At 42.1% G+C, this 18106-nt stretch overlaps 1 protein-coding gene across 1 annotated transcript in view; it reads left to right on the top strand.

Annotated features, from left to right (window-relative positions):
- The window catches only part of SCAF4 (SR-related CTD-associated factor 4), an 85016-nt gene that overhangs the window by 66026 nt on the left and 884 nt on the right, over positions 1-18106 (top strand). The window contains exon 20 of the mRNA XM_015415609.1: positions 18017-18100. Coding sequence (XP_015271095.1) covers positions 18017-18100 — 84 coding nt within the window. The remainder of the gene's footprint in view (positions 1-18016; positions 18101-18106) is intronic.

The following is an 18106-nucleotide window of genomic DNA, read 5'->3' on the forward strand; positions in this document are numbered from 1 at the left end:
GGCCTTGGGCCCCCCCCCCCCCCACCCGTTCCCCCCCCGCCACTTCTCTTCTTATGGAGAAGAAGTGCGGATTTTTTAATCGATGCAGACGCTGTGGTAGCAACCTAGCTCCTCCAGATCGCCACACCCTCTGCATTTTTTGTCTTGGAGAGTCTCACAAGCCAGAGTCCTGTCGTCACTGTGCTCGCTTCTCCAACCAGACGAGAAAAAACCACGCGGCACGCCTTAAAGTAGCGCTGCTGGAGTCCGCCCTTGCTTCTGTCCCGGCGATGGAGGAGGGACCGTCCATGTCGACAGCTCTGGCATCGAGACCTGCCTCCGATGTCGACCGCCCGATACCGAAGCCCTCGACATCGAAGACACGATCGTCCGCCTCTACGCCAATTAAGAAAATGGCTAAGGCAGGTACGGAACATAAGTCCTCGGAAAAGGGCACCTCCAAGTCCTTTAAGGCAGCGAAGAAGGGGAATGAAGCGGTGCCTGCACTGGGTGATGCCCCTATAGTGCCTCCCGCTCCACCGGCAGTATCGATATCGGAGGCCCAAGTTCCTCCGCCAGTACCGACCATCCATGTATTGGACTCCCCTGTCCACCAAGCGGAGCCTCCTTACTCCGACATCGACACGGCAAAGCTCCTCAGTCACCAAATGGGTGCAGAGCTTTCCCCCGCTCCTTCAACTTCGTCGGCATCAACAGTATCGGAAACCCCCAACATCGATCCACGTCGGCACTGATATACTTTACCTAACATGCAGCGTCACCCTCCACGTCTGCACACTCAGGCTGTCGATATCGACACCCGCAGCTACGGGGACGACTCCGCAGACACACCACCTTGTCTCCCAGACGTCCACGGACAAGAAGTCGCTCCCCAAGAGTCTTCATGCCCCCCCTCCACCAATGGCGTGGGATGAAAGACAGTTGCGTTACCTGTATGGGGCTTATCCTCCATCCATGCCGTGGCTGACTCCTGCGGGCTACTCTGAGTGGAATCGCTATTCCTCTCGCTCTGCTCATAGGTCTAGGTCTCCTCTCAAGGCAAGGCCTTCAGCATCTCTATCACGTCCTCCTGCAGTCGAGCCGTCCCATCACACCGTGGAACCAAAACCTGTCGTTCCTGTCACCCAAACCAAACCCACAGTGTACCAACAAGATACTTCGGACCACACAGAACAACACACAGATCAACAGGATTCTTCTGATTTTATTGACGATGATTCAGATACAGAGGCTTCTGAGGCTCACACCTCCCCTGACCATGCATCTCCAAATCAGGATGTCGCCGAGGATTTACCTATATCTCCATCTGACAACCTCACTTCGTACACTGATTTAATTAAAAGAATGGCCCACTCTTTAGGCCTCTCTGTCGTCCAACAAAATCCGCAAGCAACGGATTCAGTATACAATGTTGTATACTGGCGTGATCTGGCGTGATCTGGTCCATGGGGTCGCAAAGAGTCGGACTCGACTGTGCAACTGAACAACAACAGCTGGATACATCTTCCACCTTAGCATTGCCTATGTCCTCAGTCCTTTTACAGGCAGCAAAGTCTCCATGGCTCAAACCGTCATCCACTCCTGTGTCAACAAGGAAACTGGACCACATGTACAGGGTCCAAGAGCCCGAGGCCTAGTTTTTATTCTCACAACCTCAGCCAAACTCCATGATTGTAACATCTTCGTCAAAATCCAAGAAAATGCACTCAACACCTTCGGATAAGGAAGGGAAAAAATTAGATGCATTCGGCAGGCGCTTCTATTCCACAGGGGCATTGGGAGTAAAGGCCACTAACTACCTGGCCTGTATGAACCGGTACCAGTATACTCTCTGGGAACGGTTTTCTGAACTTCTGACCCACCTACCAGAAGACAAACTCCAGGCAGCCAGACACTTACAAAAGGAAGGCATGGTGTTGGCAAAACAACAGCTCAACACTACCAAACATGTCCTCGAGGCATCTTCTAAGAACCATGACCTCTGCGATAGCACTCAGAAGACATTCCTGGCTTCGCAACACCACTCTCCCATTAGACACCAGATCATATGTGGAAGACACACCCCCCTTTGATGGTCTGGGGCTTTTCAATGCAGCAACTGACTCTACCCTACAAGAACTGGATAAGAGCATTAAAGCATCTCGAGCACTGGGAGTCTCATCCTCTGCGAGGCAACAATACCGCCCTCGCACCTGGTCCAGGTCCTGGCAGAGATGCACCCCAACTCATCAGTCTCCGGACACAAGGTGGAGACCAAGAACATCTTCGGGAGGCCAAAAACCAACCTACCAAAGACCAAAGTTCGGTTCCGGACAACAGGCTTCCCACAGCAAACAGCCCAAGCCCTCCAAGCAGGGCTTTTGACTTTCCTGCCACCGAGTCAGCTCATACCCGTCTTTTTCCTTTTATCCATGCCTGGCGTCTCATCACTTCAGATGAGTGGGTCCTTTCCGTCTTGACCCGAGGTTACAAAATCCAGTTCCATCAGAACCCCAATATTCCGGTCGTCATCACCACGCCCCCTTCCCCACCTCTCCTCGAGGAGGTGTCCATCCTTCTGCAGAAGGGAGCCATCGAACATGTTCCACCACACCTCCAGGGGACGGGATTTTACTCCCGTTACTTCACTGTCCCGAAGAGAGACGGAGGCGTTCGACCCATACTAGACCTCAGAGAACTGAACCGTTTCGTAACCTACCACTGCTTCCGCATGGTCTCCCTTCAACAGATCATGCCACTACTTCGCAGACACGTCATCTCTGCATTCACACCACCCGCCCTCCTTCCCTGCTGCTGTCAGCTTCTACATTTTGGAATAGGGGTTGATTTGCGGTGGTTTGTAGGAACTGGTGGGATGTCCGTGCCCACCCCCTCTGGGCATGCGCAGTGGGGTTCCTGCGCATGCCATGGGGACTGGGCGCGAAAATCGGTTAAAAGAGCTTGCTACAGCACCGGTCGATCCAGCGTGTGCGCACTGAATCCCATTGGTGTGAATGCACAGATGACCACTCGAAGATCACCAGTTACTGGTAAGCAACCTGCTTTTACTGTCTTACCATCTCACCTCCATTGCTGGTATGACGTTTTGCATACTTAAGTGATCCACTTACCTCAGGCTGGTTTTGGATTTTACAAAACTGATTGTGTGGATAGGGATGGTGTATTACAGCCATAATGCCCATGAGTAACAATATATGCAAGACAGATGCATGCTGCCCCTATGCTAGTGGAGCACCTTCTAGAAGCCCACAGATTTCACTAGCATTAGGACTAGAGATGTGCACTGGGGATTTGGATTTCAGGAAGAGTTTCCATACCTATATTCTGGATTATTTGGGTCCTCAATACTGCTTTTTGGAATTCCAGAAATTTTGGTGTCCATTATTCCCTGGGGGGAACGCTTTCTGGGGGAATAAGGTAGCTTTTCCCCAACAAACGACACTAAGATTCCAGGGCACCTAGTCCTGCCTGTCCACTGAAGATCCCTCCCAAAAAAAGTTCCAAGCAAATTAGATAAAGGGGTACACGTTCACAGGTCCCTGAAGGGGTCCCCAGCCATCCTGCTTTACCTCAATTGTTTCCTAAGAACATAAGAAGAGCTCTGCTGGATCAGACCAGTGGCCCATCCAGTCCAGCATCCAGTCTCACACAGTGGTCAACCAGTTCCTCTGGATGGCCAATAACAGGGCAGAGAGGCCAAGGCCTTCCCCTGATGTTGCCTCCTAGCTCTGGGATTCAGAGGCTTAGTGCCTCTGAATGTGGAGGTTCCCCTTAGTCACCTTGGCTAATAGCTATTGACAGACTTATCCTCCATGAATCTATCTAACCTGTTTTAAAGCTGTTTATTCCTGTAGCCATCACTACATCCTCTGGCAGCAAATTCCATATTATAATCACTATCTGTGTAAAGTAGTATTTCCTTTTGTCCATCCTGAACTAACTGCCCATCAGTTTCAGTGGATGCCCTCAAGTTCTAGTATTTTGGGAGAGAGAGAGAAAAATGTCTGTGTCAGCTCTCTCCACCCCAAGCATAATTTTATAATGTGTCCCCTTAGTCGTCTCTCTTCTAAACTGAAAAGTCTTCAGACTCTCCTCATAGGTAAGTTGCTTCAACCCCCTAATCATCTTGGTTGCCCTCCTCTATACTTTTTCCAGCATGGCAATGTCCTTTTGGAGATACAGTGACCAGAACTGTACACAATATTCCAAATGAGGCTGCACCATAGATCTATGCAAGGGAATTACAATATTGGCTGTTTTATTCTCAATCTCTTTTCTAATAATTCCAAATATAGAGTATGTCTTTCACCACTACACCACACTGGGTTGACACTTTCATTGAGCTATCCACTGCAACCCCAAGATCTTTTTCCCTCTCAGTCTTAGCAAATTCAGACCCCAATAGCCTATACTTGGGAGTTGGGATTTGCCAGCTCGGTGTGGTGGTTAAGTGCGCAGACTCTAATCTGGGAGAACTGGGTTTGATTCCCCACTCCTCCACTTGCATCTGCTGGATGACCTTGGGCAAGCCATAGTTCTGTCAGAGGTGTTCTTGAAAAGAGCAGTTTCTGTCAGAGCTCTTTCAGCCCCACCTACCTCACGGGGCGTCTGTTGTGGGGAGGGGAAGGGAAAGGAGTTTGTAAGCCGCTCTGAGACTCCTTTGGGTAGTGAAGGGTGGGGTATAAATCCAATCTCTTCTCTTCTTCTACTTGCCTGGTACAGACGTTAGGTTTACTGGGCTGTAGTTTCCTGGTTCCCCTTCTGGATCCCTTTTTAAAAATTGGCATCACATTTGCTACTCTGCAGTCTTCTGGTACAGTGGCTGAATTTAGTGATAGGTTACATATGCAGGTTAGTAGATCAACAGTCTCATATCTGAGTTCCTTAAAAACCCTCTGGTGTATGCCATCAGGATTTATCGGTTTTTAATTTCCTTATTAGGTCTAGAATTCCATCTCTGGTCACCTCAATTTGGCTCAGTTCTTCAGAGTCCCTTCCTGAAAAAAGTGGCTGTGGCCTCTACTTTTTATCGTTTCCTTGACTTGTGGTGTTAACTACACAGGTCTTCTTTTAGACTTGGCAGTGCCTTTCCTAACCTGTGGAATGCATTCTATTTGTGTTTCCCGTTTAGCATTCTTTTCAGTATTCCTCTCGTTTTTGTAACATTCCCTCTTTTGAAATCAAATGTTACTGTTTTGGACTTTAGAGGTAACTTTCTATTGACCTGAATGCTGAACTTGATAGCATTGTGGTCACTGTTCCCAAATGGTATAACTACCTCTATATCTCTCACCAGATTGTGAGACCTGCTCAGAACCAAGTCCAAGATCACTACCCTTCTGGTTGGTTCTGTGACCAGCTGTTCCAGTGCACAGTCATTTATGATGTCTAGGAATCTCATTCCTACAGCATGAGTTGAGCACACATTTACCTAGTCAATGTGAGGGTAGTTAAAGTCTCCCAGTATAATAACATATGTTTTAGACACCTCCATTATTTCCTTCTACATCTCAAGATCAGACTCAAGGGCTTGATCAGGTGGGTGATAGATAGTACAGCCCTAATTTTAGTAACCCTTAGGGCCCAGTATTTCCACCCATATTGCTTCTGTTGGGAAGTTAATTCCCCTGATGTTTTCTAACTTATTTGATTCTGTGCCCTCTTTAATGTACAGTGCAACACCAGCAACTCATCCCTCCCTGTCCTGCCTATAAATCTTATACCCAGGAATGACCGTATCCCATAGATCCTCCCCATTCAACCACGTTTCTGAGATACCTACTATATCTAAACTGTCATTGAACACCAAGCACTCCAGCTTCCCCATCTTGGCTCAGAGACTTCTAGCATTGGCATATAGACAGCTATAATGTGTTTCCCTCTCCAGTAACCCTCACCTCCTTCAACCCCTGAGACACCACATATGGCCCTCAGTCACCATCGTGCCTTCGCTCCCAAGTTCTATTACGCTCCCATCAATATTATCCTGAGTATTTTCCTCTTTGCTGGTGGAGTTCCAGCCACAGTCTCAATGAACAGGGCTTTGGAAGGCCTCTTCATAACATCAACCAAACCAAAGGACAGGTGGTAGAAGACTGCTGTGGAGCAGTCCTCTGCACAGGTGCGTGGAAAGCCAAATCCCTCCCTTCCAGCATACAACTCTTCCTTATAGCCTTTCCCCCCAGGACCCTGCTGCACTTCTCTCCTATTGCTCATTCAGTCCCTCTACTGGGGTGTCAAACATACGGCCCGGGGGCCAGAACCAGCCCATCCAGGGCTCTTATGTGGCCCGTGAGCAACTAGTGCAAGCAACTAGTGAGCAACTAGTGCAACAGGAGACTGCTCAGGGGGGAGTGGGCAGAGCCACTCTGATTGTGGGCTTCAACATGGTAGAACAACCTCGTCTGCAGCAGTTAAGCAGCGTGGGAGTGTCTGCCCAGTGCTGCACCGCTGGTTATCCAGTCTGCCCATATGAGTTTTCCTTTGACCCATGGGGCCTTGCAGTGAGGATGCACCAACTCGGAGCTTACCAGCTGCTGTCTTTTATACAGTTTATATCTCCAGTATCAGGCATTACATTTATTGCACACATGGTCTGGCCCGACAAAGTGACATTTATGTTAGATTGCACCCTCGTAACAAATGAGTTTGACACCTGTGCTAGACCATTTCACCAAAGTAAGGTAGCTGCTACACTAGACATCACTGCACAGAGTCTAGGAATTATCCAAGCCTTTTAGAAAAAGCTTACAGAGAGGAAGATGAACAAGAGAAGATTTCACTGAGTGTGAGCATTATGTAGAGAGACAGCATACAGAGATGAATGCTGAGCAGGAAAAGTTTCACTGAGTCTACACGTATTCTGCTCTGAGTGAGGAAGTCTGTTGAAACAGGTGTTTGAGCAAGCCTGTCTGCAGGGTCGTGACCTTTTTTGCTATTTGTCTCCAATCCAATACTAGTACAAGAAAAACACAAAGAAGATATATTGTTTGTTGCACTTTATTTGCATTGGATGACGCTTGAGGTGAAGAGGACCAGGCAGACTCCTGCAGTAGAGAAGAACTTTAGATTATTGGACTGTGCTTGTCAACATTGTGGAATCATTTTTTGATGTTTATTCTTATGTGAATGTACAGAAATGTGTTAATATTTATCTATTTTTGTTGAAAATTTTTTAAAGAGTGATTTTTCTTTTGTAAATATATAATGGTTGTCATTGGCTATTTTCTGCTCAGGTAGCTAGCAGCAGAAATCAAATGTTCATACCACAGCAGCAAACAGCAAGCCGCAGCACTCCTCAAAAATATAGCCCTGGAATGGAGTCAAGCTGCAAGCCTGTTTTTTATCCTCTTTTTCCATGCTCAGAGAGCCATGGAGGGCCGTGCAATGGAAGAGAAACAGGCCTAGGAGCCTTAAAAGATTGGCCCAAAATATATCTGAATATTTCTGAAACCCATTTACTGATACCTTGAGAAACCAAATAACAATCAGGATAAATGCATATCCCTGTTGAGGACTTGCAGTGTGGCAGTGCCACAGTCATAAGAGGTAGGAACTGGTTTCTTGGCAGCATCCCTAACAAAATGTCTGAATCCACGCAGGTGTAGCAGTGGATGTTACAGTCCCTCACAGGCAGCCAAGAGTTTGGTTCCTTTCTGGTATAGACAGCTGTACAGAATCATAATCTCTGAACTTGTGTACATCTTCTGTTCAAAGGCTGGGAAAGTTGAACTAATAATATGCGGTTACTTCAAATAAAAGCTTTCTCAAATGTTTAAAGTTGCAGTGGTTTTAAATAGCACGAGAACAAATGTGTTGCATCTAAATAATAAAATTTATGTAATCAGTTTTTTGTAAATTTTCCTGAGTCTTGAAGCTGTCCAAATATCTTGGGGGGAATTATGAACAACATAGGAGAATGTATCCGCACAGTGAAGTGCAAAATGAAGAGGCTTATCCTGAGAAGAATGCTTAGTTGTCTAATATTGGTTTGGAATATTTCAGAAATGGTCTATGCAGACCTGTTCTAACATTTGCAGATTGTGGATTTGCGGAGTTCTGCCCTGTCTCATGCTTATTACAGTACTTTCAGGATGCATAAATGAGAGGATTTTAGATACATGACAAGCCCAGTTCATGGATATAGTTCTGGAAAACATCTGTGGATTACTGATTCCCTTGTAACTTCTAAATGGAGGTGATCATGTATTAACTTTAAAGGGCAATATTTTTGTGCATACAGAGGGATATCACAACTGACTTGATTTTATTAGATTAAGAAAGCAATTCTAAACTGATCAACTCAGAATCCTATCAGGTCTGTTCAGTGGGGCTTACTTGCAGGAAAGTGTTTTCAGGATTGCACTGTGTATAAATCAGTGAATACTTGCCTGGTGTAGTTTTAAAATGAAATTTAAACCAACTTAAGTTTCCAGCATTACATTTTTCTATATGTAAAACAGCCATATGTGTTTACTTTGTCCTAAAATAATGAGCATTTTGTGGCCAGGGAATCAAAATTTTGCAGCCTGTATAAATTATACAAATAAAGAAAATTTGTATAATTTATTTTCCTTTGCAATTTCAGTTGTGTTAATTATGACACAAGCAGCCAAAAGGGGGCTAGACAGTTTGCAGCTGAGGAAGCTGAATTCTCCACTGATTACCACATTATGTGCCGCTTCTCCCTCCCATGAAATTGCATAGACACAGCCCAGCACGCGGAAGAGCTTCCTGTTCTCTTCAGTCCCTCCGAGCACTTACCCTGTGCATGTGGATGCAGTACCTAGTTACAAATACGGTTTCTTACGGTCAAGATGACAGTTTAAAATTTAAATGACTGCGGCTTGGTCCTGTTACTAACTCTGATGCTTTCAGTATCAGTATTTAAAAGATGCATATGTGAAAGGAGTTTTGTTTCTGTAGGTTTGACATTTTGTCCATCTCCTTAACACTTTTTGACCTCTGGCAATTTATTTCAATAATAAAATGAATAACCATTAACTTCTTGAAGATTCTTTCTTTTTGAAGGTCATCTCTAAAACTAGGTCTGTGCATCAGAATGAGAATCCACATTTGAGCAACTGAAATTGTAACTGTTTATAAATCTTAACAATTTTGTCTGTGCAGTAAAAATGTAGATTAATTTAATCAGGAGAGTTTGGCCTATTGCAACTCAAATAGATAGGTGGTTATCCATTGCAAAGAACTGGATTTTTGAAATCACCTTAGTTATACCTGAATTTTTATTAGAATCATGTTTCCAGTTTGAGCAATATTATATGACTATGTAAATTGTTTGTGGGTTCTCAATAATATCTATTACAGCTTATGCTAACACATGTGTCTAAAGAACAAGGAATTATGGGGGGAAACAACAGCAAAAAATTGAGAAAGGAAATAATTGAGTAGTAACGAAGTTGATTGCAGTAGAATATATTGATCCCTCTATTTTGAGTACTTTTATTATACGTCTCAATTTCTGTATCACTCTGAGAATTTGCTCTTTGTTGTGTTTTACAAGAGCTTACTTCTGTGGTTACCCAAAAGTGTTCTAGAACTACAGCTCCTGCATTTTGTAATTTTAGCAAATTTGCTCTTCAGTCAATGGAAGTGATTTTTCTGTCGCATTAGCATTTTTATCCAGTCTGCCCCACCAAAATAGTATGTTGTGTTAACTGGGCAGGGGGTTGCATAGCTGTTTTCTTTGCTCTATATTTTTTAAAATACACATGAATGGCCTAAAGGAAGACCTCATAAATACATACAACTAATGCCTGTACAGTAGGGCACTTGAGTACTCAAACTTAACAAACATACAAAAATATTAACACCACAGTTGGAAGCTTGGGGGGGAGGGTTTGACATGAATGCGCAGAATGACACCCTGTGTGATGACTGAAGAATGGAAAAAGTCCAGAAATTGACAACATGAAGTATTTGAGTAAGTAATGGGGGAGAGGAATAGGCTTTCTCTTCTGTGAAATGTATCAAAGTACCTGAGTATCATATCTTCACAACACAATGACAAAGACCTTTAAAATGTTGCTGGGAGTTACACCTTTTTATTTCTATACAAAATATAGCACTTCATTGGGAAATGCAGAAAGTGCTGTGTTACTTATGTAAAATCATGTATCTGTTCATTTACAAATGGAAAGCAAATGCACATCAGTGTTCACAAGTTTGTGAGGCTGGCTACAAGTCTTCAAAGTGTTTTACAATTATCAACCAAGACTGAAATTACAGAATGGATATAGGATCTTGCTCAGTTGTCCTTTGGGGGGGGGAGTGAGTAGTGTGTGTGCGCGCCCTTGCGTGCATGCCTGGAAGTCATGGTTGACTACTGGTTACCCCTAGCGGGGATTGGACATTTCATAGAGGTAGCTTACTATTGCCTGCCTCTGTGTTCCGGCCCTGGTATTCCTTGGAGGTCTCCCATCCACAGTTCCTGTGCTGAAGGCATCTTCAAAGTAGTCACATTAAATAACAAAATAACCATATGTCAATAATTAACCTTGTTTTGTAAAATTCAGCAGCATAATTCAAACACCCTGTATGTATGGAGTATTGCTGTATGAAACAGTTTATTCTGCAATGGCCAGTGAACAGGAATGATGAAAGAGAGAAGGTGGCAGATTAATATTTATTGGCAGAGTATGTGTGCTTTCAGGTTACAAGTGGTATTATATCATTGCAGTACCCAGTATCTGGTCAGTTCATAGAAATGGCTACAAGAGATTTGCTCCAGGAAACCTCAATCAGCAATGGCTTATTCTGTAGTGTTTTTGATTTCAGCATGGGGTAAAGTGAATATACTCAAAATGAATATACCTAGGATTATTTATATTTTACATGCCGTTCCTTTCTAGACACCTTGCAGATATATTAATAAAATTAATACTTTGTTTTCCAGATCCTAGTCTGTAACCATTGCACCAGACTGACAAACTCCCTACAGCTGCTTTATATATACGGATCCCCCCTTCCCACAGTAGATCTGTATTGTGAGAAGTGACTCACAAGTTCTTAAGATTGTTCCAAGTTCTCAGCATTTGTTAGGAATTATCATAAACTTTCCTAAAGAAGGCAGTGTTGACAGGAAGTGCTTTTAAATGTTGTTCCCCCACCATATTCTGAAGTGCTACAGTTCCATGAACTACCTGGAGTACAAAATAATCTGTTTTCTGAGTGAAAGAGATCATAATTTTTAGTACTGAGAAATCAGATTTATATTGGTTGAAAGTGGTTTTACATATGCCAGTAATGCCAGTAATCAAATACAAGAAATAAATTAATGGAGTCAGTTTAACTTAGGAAAATGGTACAAAGAAATTGAAGAGTTTTTCATGATCCCAGAAAGAAGGGTAATATAAATTTGTAAACATCTATAAATATGTCTATAAACACAATTTTTGAAGATTTTTAACAGTAATATGGGGAGGTTTATGGTTTTCTTGCTAGTGATTATGTAACAAATTGTACACATCACTGTATGGGGAAATGCATGTTTCCCTCCAAAAGTGGGCATTCAGTTGAAGACACGCATGTACGCACAAGATATATATTTGAAGAAGAAATAAACATAGGTGTCATTTATATGTAACATGGTAATAGCTAGAGGATAGCCTTGTCCTCAGAAAGATTTTGTTTATAGTTAGTGTTATGAAAATAAGACTACACTGGAAAATGCATATTACGCTTGGATTATTACATTTACCTGGGAGCAGGGATGATAAATGGCATCAGATTCTGGTGCTATCAAGCTCATTGAAGACTATTTTATTGGTCACTATATAAATATTAATCAATCATACAGTGTACATTTGATTGTTTATATGTGCATTGAATAATTATCATGTTATATTCAATGCAAATACACCTGAACATTTGATTGAAGATACATTTATCCAGGTATTGGTTCCCAGTACCATTTGTAAAGTGAATGCACATTGGCTTTATCTTACAAACATATGTACCTAGCATGCACATGTTCACTATAATGTGAACAAGGCTACTGGAACTCCTGAAATAGTACATATCTAGGTTTTTGATTTTCTGAAAAAGGTAGAATATTTGCTTATTATCATCATCACATAACCTTTACTAGACATTTGTAATATTTGTTATAGATCATATTATACCAATTATAGAAAAAGCAGGAAACCCAAAAATATGGATCCAGCTGAAAATTTCTTGGTGAAGCTGGATAGCAGTTTTGAACATCAAAACATTAACAAATATTTCTTTGTTGTTGTTGTGTTCATGGCCTTATCTCTACTCTGTATTGAATAAAATACAGGAACTACTTGATCGATTTAGTTGGAATTTTTTTAAAAGCAAAATTAATAGTACAGTGACTCAGGCTGTGAGCAGTAAAGGCAGTTTAGCAGTGCCCTGTATTCAAAAATAGTGTTGTGTCTCTAGATTGATACTTATACTGCTCAACCAGAAATAGATGGCTTGGAATGTAAAACAAACACATTTTAATGAGCCTTAGCAGCATGGATATGACAGGGGAAATCAGAATGACATAAGATTGTTACAAGAACAAATCATGAGAATGGCATTGATTGCTACATGGGACAATTTAGGAAACAGTTAATCCCAGGATTGTCTGCAATTGTGCTCTTGATATTTAATAAATAATTTATTTAGGGAAGGAGAGCAGGGACTTTTACAAATTTAGCAGAAACCAGATTAAGTATATTCCTAGTTTTCACAAAAACGAGCCTAAAGCAAGAAATTAGACCAGAAATGGATGACAGTGTTCTGGTAAGACATCAGTTTATTCAAATAGTTTTATTGAAAATATTTGCATAAATATCCCAGGTTGATATTTTAAACCATTAAACAATTTTTGAAAGAAAAATGGTTCAGACTACAAACTTGAAAGTCATGTTGGCAAAAATGCACTCAGAACAAAACTAAATGGCAACTGGACTTGGAACTCCTAAATCAAACCTTGTTGAAAATCTATAAGGACATTCTGAACACTTCCTGTGATGTGGAAAGAACAGTCTGAAACTTGCGTGTAGATGGAGTTTTATTCCTGATGGAATTTTTACATTTCCTAAGTCCAGTTTTGATTGGTGTGAGAATGTACTCACTCTAATATTGTGGGACTGCTCTATGATAAAGTACTGGCACAATGTATGTAGAATTGAAGGTGAAATATTGATGCATACAGTCCCCTGTAGTTTAATGTTGATATTATTTGGTCTGCTGGAAAAAAAGTTAGAAAAGTAATATGGTTATTCATTGAGGAGAATACAATTATGGAAACCAGATTACTTTTAGCAAAATATTGGAAACAGAAAGCAATACCATAAGTGAACATTTGGCTTAGAAAATGTTGGTTTATTACATTAATGAAAAGATAGTGAATCTGTGCAAGTCGGTGTTTGTGGAAAGATCAAAACCTTTTATTGTCTATTTGAACAGAATGAAGAGTAAGAAGAGGGATATTGGGTTGAATTTGGTACAAAATTTGTGCTTGTGCTAAAACTCTTGCCCAGGTGAAAATGCAAGAAAAAGACGTGGCTTACATTAAATTAAACTTACCACTTGTGTTTCTGCTTGCACAAGATCTTGTGTGACCAGATTCTAGGCACTGTAATACATAAGGAGGAAAGGGTTATGGTGTTGCACAAGATATTGTACAGATGGAACAGTGCAAGTCTATGTTGCTGCTTGCACATCGTTGGATAAAGGGATTACTAATGGATGATGGGGAGATAGCAGAGAAGCTCATTGAATTTTTTGCTTCTGTGTTCACTATGGAATGTGTGGGGCACATACCCATGCCACAGCCATTGAGTGAAGAACTGAGTCAAATTGAGGTGATGAAAGATGAAGTTCTAGACCTATTGGGGAAATTAAAAACCAGTAATTCTCCAGATCCGGATGGCATAGCCCTGAAAGGGAACACAAATGTGAGATAGTTGATCTACTAACCCATACTAACAGCTTGCTGGGAGGGAGGTATAAATACCTAATATAATAAAGTAAATAAATATATGTAACCTATCACTAAATTTAGCAGCTGTTACCAGAAGAATGAAGAGTAGCAAATGTTACACCAGTTTTTAAAAAGGGGTCCAGAGGTTAACTAGGAAATTATAGGCCAGTCAGCATAACATCTGTCCCAAGCAAACTAGTAAAAACTGTAATCAAAGATAGAATTATTAGGCACATAGAGAAACAAAACCTAACAAGGGGAAATCAGCACAGCTTCTGCAAAGGGAAGTCCTGCCTCACCAGCCTTTTGGAGTTGTTTGAGAAAGTGAACAAGCATGTAGACAACGGTGACTCAGTACTTGGGCTTTCAAAAAGCTTTTGACAAAGTACCTCACCAAAGACTCCTGAGTAAACTTAGCAGTCATAGGATAAGAGGATGGGTTCTCCTATTGATTAAAAACTGGTTAAATGACAGGAAGCAAAGAGTAGAAATAAATGAACAGTTCTCACAATGGAGAGAAATAAGCAGTGGGGTCCCACAAGGATCAGTATTGGGGCCAGTACTACTAAATTTGTTCATAAATGATCTGGAACTAGGGGTCGGTAGTGTATTGGTGACATTTGCAGATGACACAAAATTATTCAGGGTGGTGAAAACCAAGGATCACTGTGAAGAGCTCCAAGAGGACCTCCACAAATTGGGTGAGTGGGTGACAATGTGACAAATGAAATTTAATATTGGTAAGTGTAAAGCGATGCACGTTGGGACAAAAAATCCCAATTTCAGGTATAAGCTAATGAGGTCTGGACTTGCAGAGACTGAGAGGGGAAAAGATCTTGGGGTTGTAGTAGATAGGTCAATGAAACTATCGACTCAGTGTGCTGCAGCAATGAAAAAGGCAAACTCTGTTAGTGATTATTAAGAAAGGGTATGAAAATAAAACGGCCAATATTATAATGCCCCTGTATAGATCGATGGTGTGGCCTCATTTGGAATTCTGTGTACAGTTCTGGTCACTATCTGAAAAAAGGCATCACGGAGCTGAAGTTTGGGTTATTACATTTCATTTCATAGTTTGGATGAAACCTGGGAGCTAGGGTGATAAATGGCAGCAGGTCATGGCTGCTAGAAAGCCATAGGAGAACACAGAGGTCATTTCGGGGGGGATCGCGGGGGATTACAGTTCCCCCGGGTGAGGTACGGGGGAGCACATGACGAAGCCCCGCCCCCTGCTTCTGGCCGCCCCGCTTCCGGCCCTCATTCAGCCAGGAGGAGGCAGGAGAAGAGGGAGGGTAAGTTGCTTCCTCCCTGCCTCTCCCCACCCCTGCCTGCCTGGGACCAGGGAGGGCCTTCGCGGGGCTTCCTTGCACTCCCGCCGGCCTTGCAGGTCCACCGTCGGGCCCCTCATGGGGCTCGGGAGTGGAGCTGCAAGGCCGGCGGTGGCAGCCAGGACCGTTGGGGGCGGGGTGTGTGGCCTTATGACACACTTCCAGTGATGTCAGGGGGTGTGGCCTTATGACACACTTTCGGTGATGTCAGGGGGTGTGGCATATGCTAATGAGTTATGCTAATGAGTTCCCCTAGCTCTTTTTCTACAAAACGACCCCTGGGAGAACATTTTGACTTTCTCATACCATTTTTGTATATATTTGACATGATGTTCCATTGGTTAATCTGTCATTAAAACCCTCTTAAGATACTTTTGCTTTTGTATGATGATGTTTCAAGCTACAGGAAATAAATTTAACTTTTAAAATATTTAAATGTCTGTTGTTAAAGTCTTGCTCTTTGATGTAAGGCAGTGCCAGGTCATACAGTTGTCCAGTTTGGCTTAACTGTGGCTTATACTTGATTAAATTTTGTTGGGTATATCTTTTGCAATGCCAATTCTTCCCTAAACTTCTGATTTTAGGTACTCATAATCCTGTTGTAAAATGGGTGAATGTATTCTTAATGTCATGGACGTGCTGAATTTCCCTTTTCTTAGATGAGGAGAGTGAAAATGAAAGGGACACACCTGTTGCCTTTTTATCCTTTGGCCAAAAACTAACTTTAGCTATTAATTCTAACTATGATGTCTTCACTCCAGAAAGTTACATGGTTATATGGTAGCTTTATTGGTTTCACTTGGACTTTAAATTTAATACCATTAGCAATTTTCAAGTCTTAACTTGTTTCATTACTTCATATAATATGAAGAGGTGCTTCAAATAGTACAGAATATTTTTGAACCACATCTCCTTTTGCTGAACACTTAAAAGGTGAAATGTGTGTTTGTAAACATTCTGCAGCCTATGCTTAATATCAACACCCAGTCATGGCAGCAAGAGTCATGGTTACTCCAATTGCAGAACCACATCCGTCTTTGTTGGGTACTTTGGAGATGGCATGATACAGATTCCTTCCCTGAATAATGAATTTTGAATGGAATGAGTTCATGGAATGGATTTCCTCGCTTTCCTCCTCCTGCCCTCCCCTGAAAAGATGTTTTTGAGGTACCCTCAGGAAGAGTGGAATGCATTATGACTAGCACAGGATGAAGGATAAGTGGAAATCAAGTTTTTACCCACGTGTGCGTGCTCTGTTGATGGAAGAGCTCAAACAAAAAGATGAGTCTGCAGATTTCCTCTTGAGCTGCAGTCCCCCACTTTCTGTTCCACTTTCAGGAGGCCCAAATCCATTCTGAAACACTTCCTGCATTTGTTTACACTGCCAGATAAATCACAAGCAGGCATACCTAATACTAGGTCGTTAATTGCAGGAATGACTATCAGATGTATGGATAGTGCATTGTAGGGGCAATCCTGGTGGAAATTTCTTCACAACTGTGTGTTAAAACTGAAAACGTGCCCTTGTATGAATCACTAGTCATCATTATAGGTTAAGAAATAATCAAGTGTTTGAAAACCACATTATCAGAAAAGCAAGTTTATCTTAAACTTATTGGTGGTTTTTATGAACATGTCCATTTGCGTTTGAAAATTTGTAATTTTCTTCTCCCAAATGTGTTGAGACTAGCTTTTTAGTATGAAGCTTCATAATCTATATTTCAGAGATTTATGTAGGGTAGGCTGTATGCAATGTGTGTTTGAGTTTTGCCATAGTTTGTAAGACAGTGTGCATATTGAGGATTTGTGTTTCTTCATTCAGGTATATGTTAAGAGCTGTTGGATTTGAGTGCTTTAGCTTTGTTATACTAAATCTGTAGCATAACAAATACTTTTTAGACAAAATCTTAGAAAGATTACTTTGGACTAAGACATTTATACTTGGATTGAACTAACACCACTCTTCCTTGGTTGCCTTCTAATTGTACTGTACACAATCCAGCCAGCGTTGACCCCTACAAATCCCACTGATTTTGGCAGGAAATTTGAGCATGTTGATATCAGTGGGGCTTAAAACTGCTTAAGTGTAGATTGTACTCAGTGTCTAATTAGTTTAAACTATGCCCACTTAGGTAAAGGTTTCCCTTGCTTGAAAGGTAGTCAAATCTGACTCTAGAGGGCGGTGCTCATCTCCGCTTCCAAGCTGAAGAGCCAGTGCTGTCCAAAGACATTTCCATGGTCATGTGGCTGGTGTGACTAAATGCTGAGGCACATGGAATGCTGTTACCTTCCCACTAAAGTGGTACCTATTCATCTATTTGCAATTTCTTACTTTTGAACTGCTAGGTTGGCAGGAGCTGGGGCCAGAGATGGGAGCTCACTCTGTTATGCAGCACTAGGTCTCGAACTGCCGAACTACAGACCTTCCGGTCTGCAGCTCAGTGTCTTACTGAATGTGAAATGTGTTGGTGGCAGCTGTGCAAAGGTAACTGGGCTGAGAAAGTTACAAGTCATCCTATGAAATTTTAGTAATATCACAACGTACAGAATAATAGTTTCAATGCAGTTAGGAATGTCATTTGCCTTTAGTGTTCAGAAAACCGTTGTGGGATTGTAGGTTTAGGAAGATCACATATTCAAGCAAATCTGATAATTTTCTTGAGACAACCATGTTTCTGAATGTGTTTAGCACTGTTTTACATCTAATTTTATTTCTTTTAATGTCTAGGTACTCAAGGAGCTACACCTAGTCCAGTGATAGGGCTTCAGGCGCCTTCTACTGGTCTTCTTGGTGCACGACCTGGTATGATACCACTCC

Source organism: Gekko japonicus, unplaced genomic scaffold (genome assembly GCF_001447785.1).
Source record: "Gekko japonicus isolate JY-2015 unplaced genomic scaffold, Gekko_japonicus_V1.1 scaffold2682, whole genome shotgun sequence".
NCBI lineage: Eukaryota > Metazoa > Chordata > Lepidosauria > Squamata > Gekkonidae > Gekko > Gekko japonicus.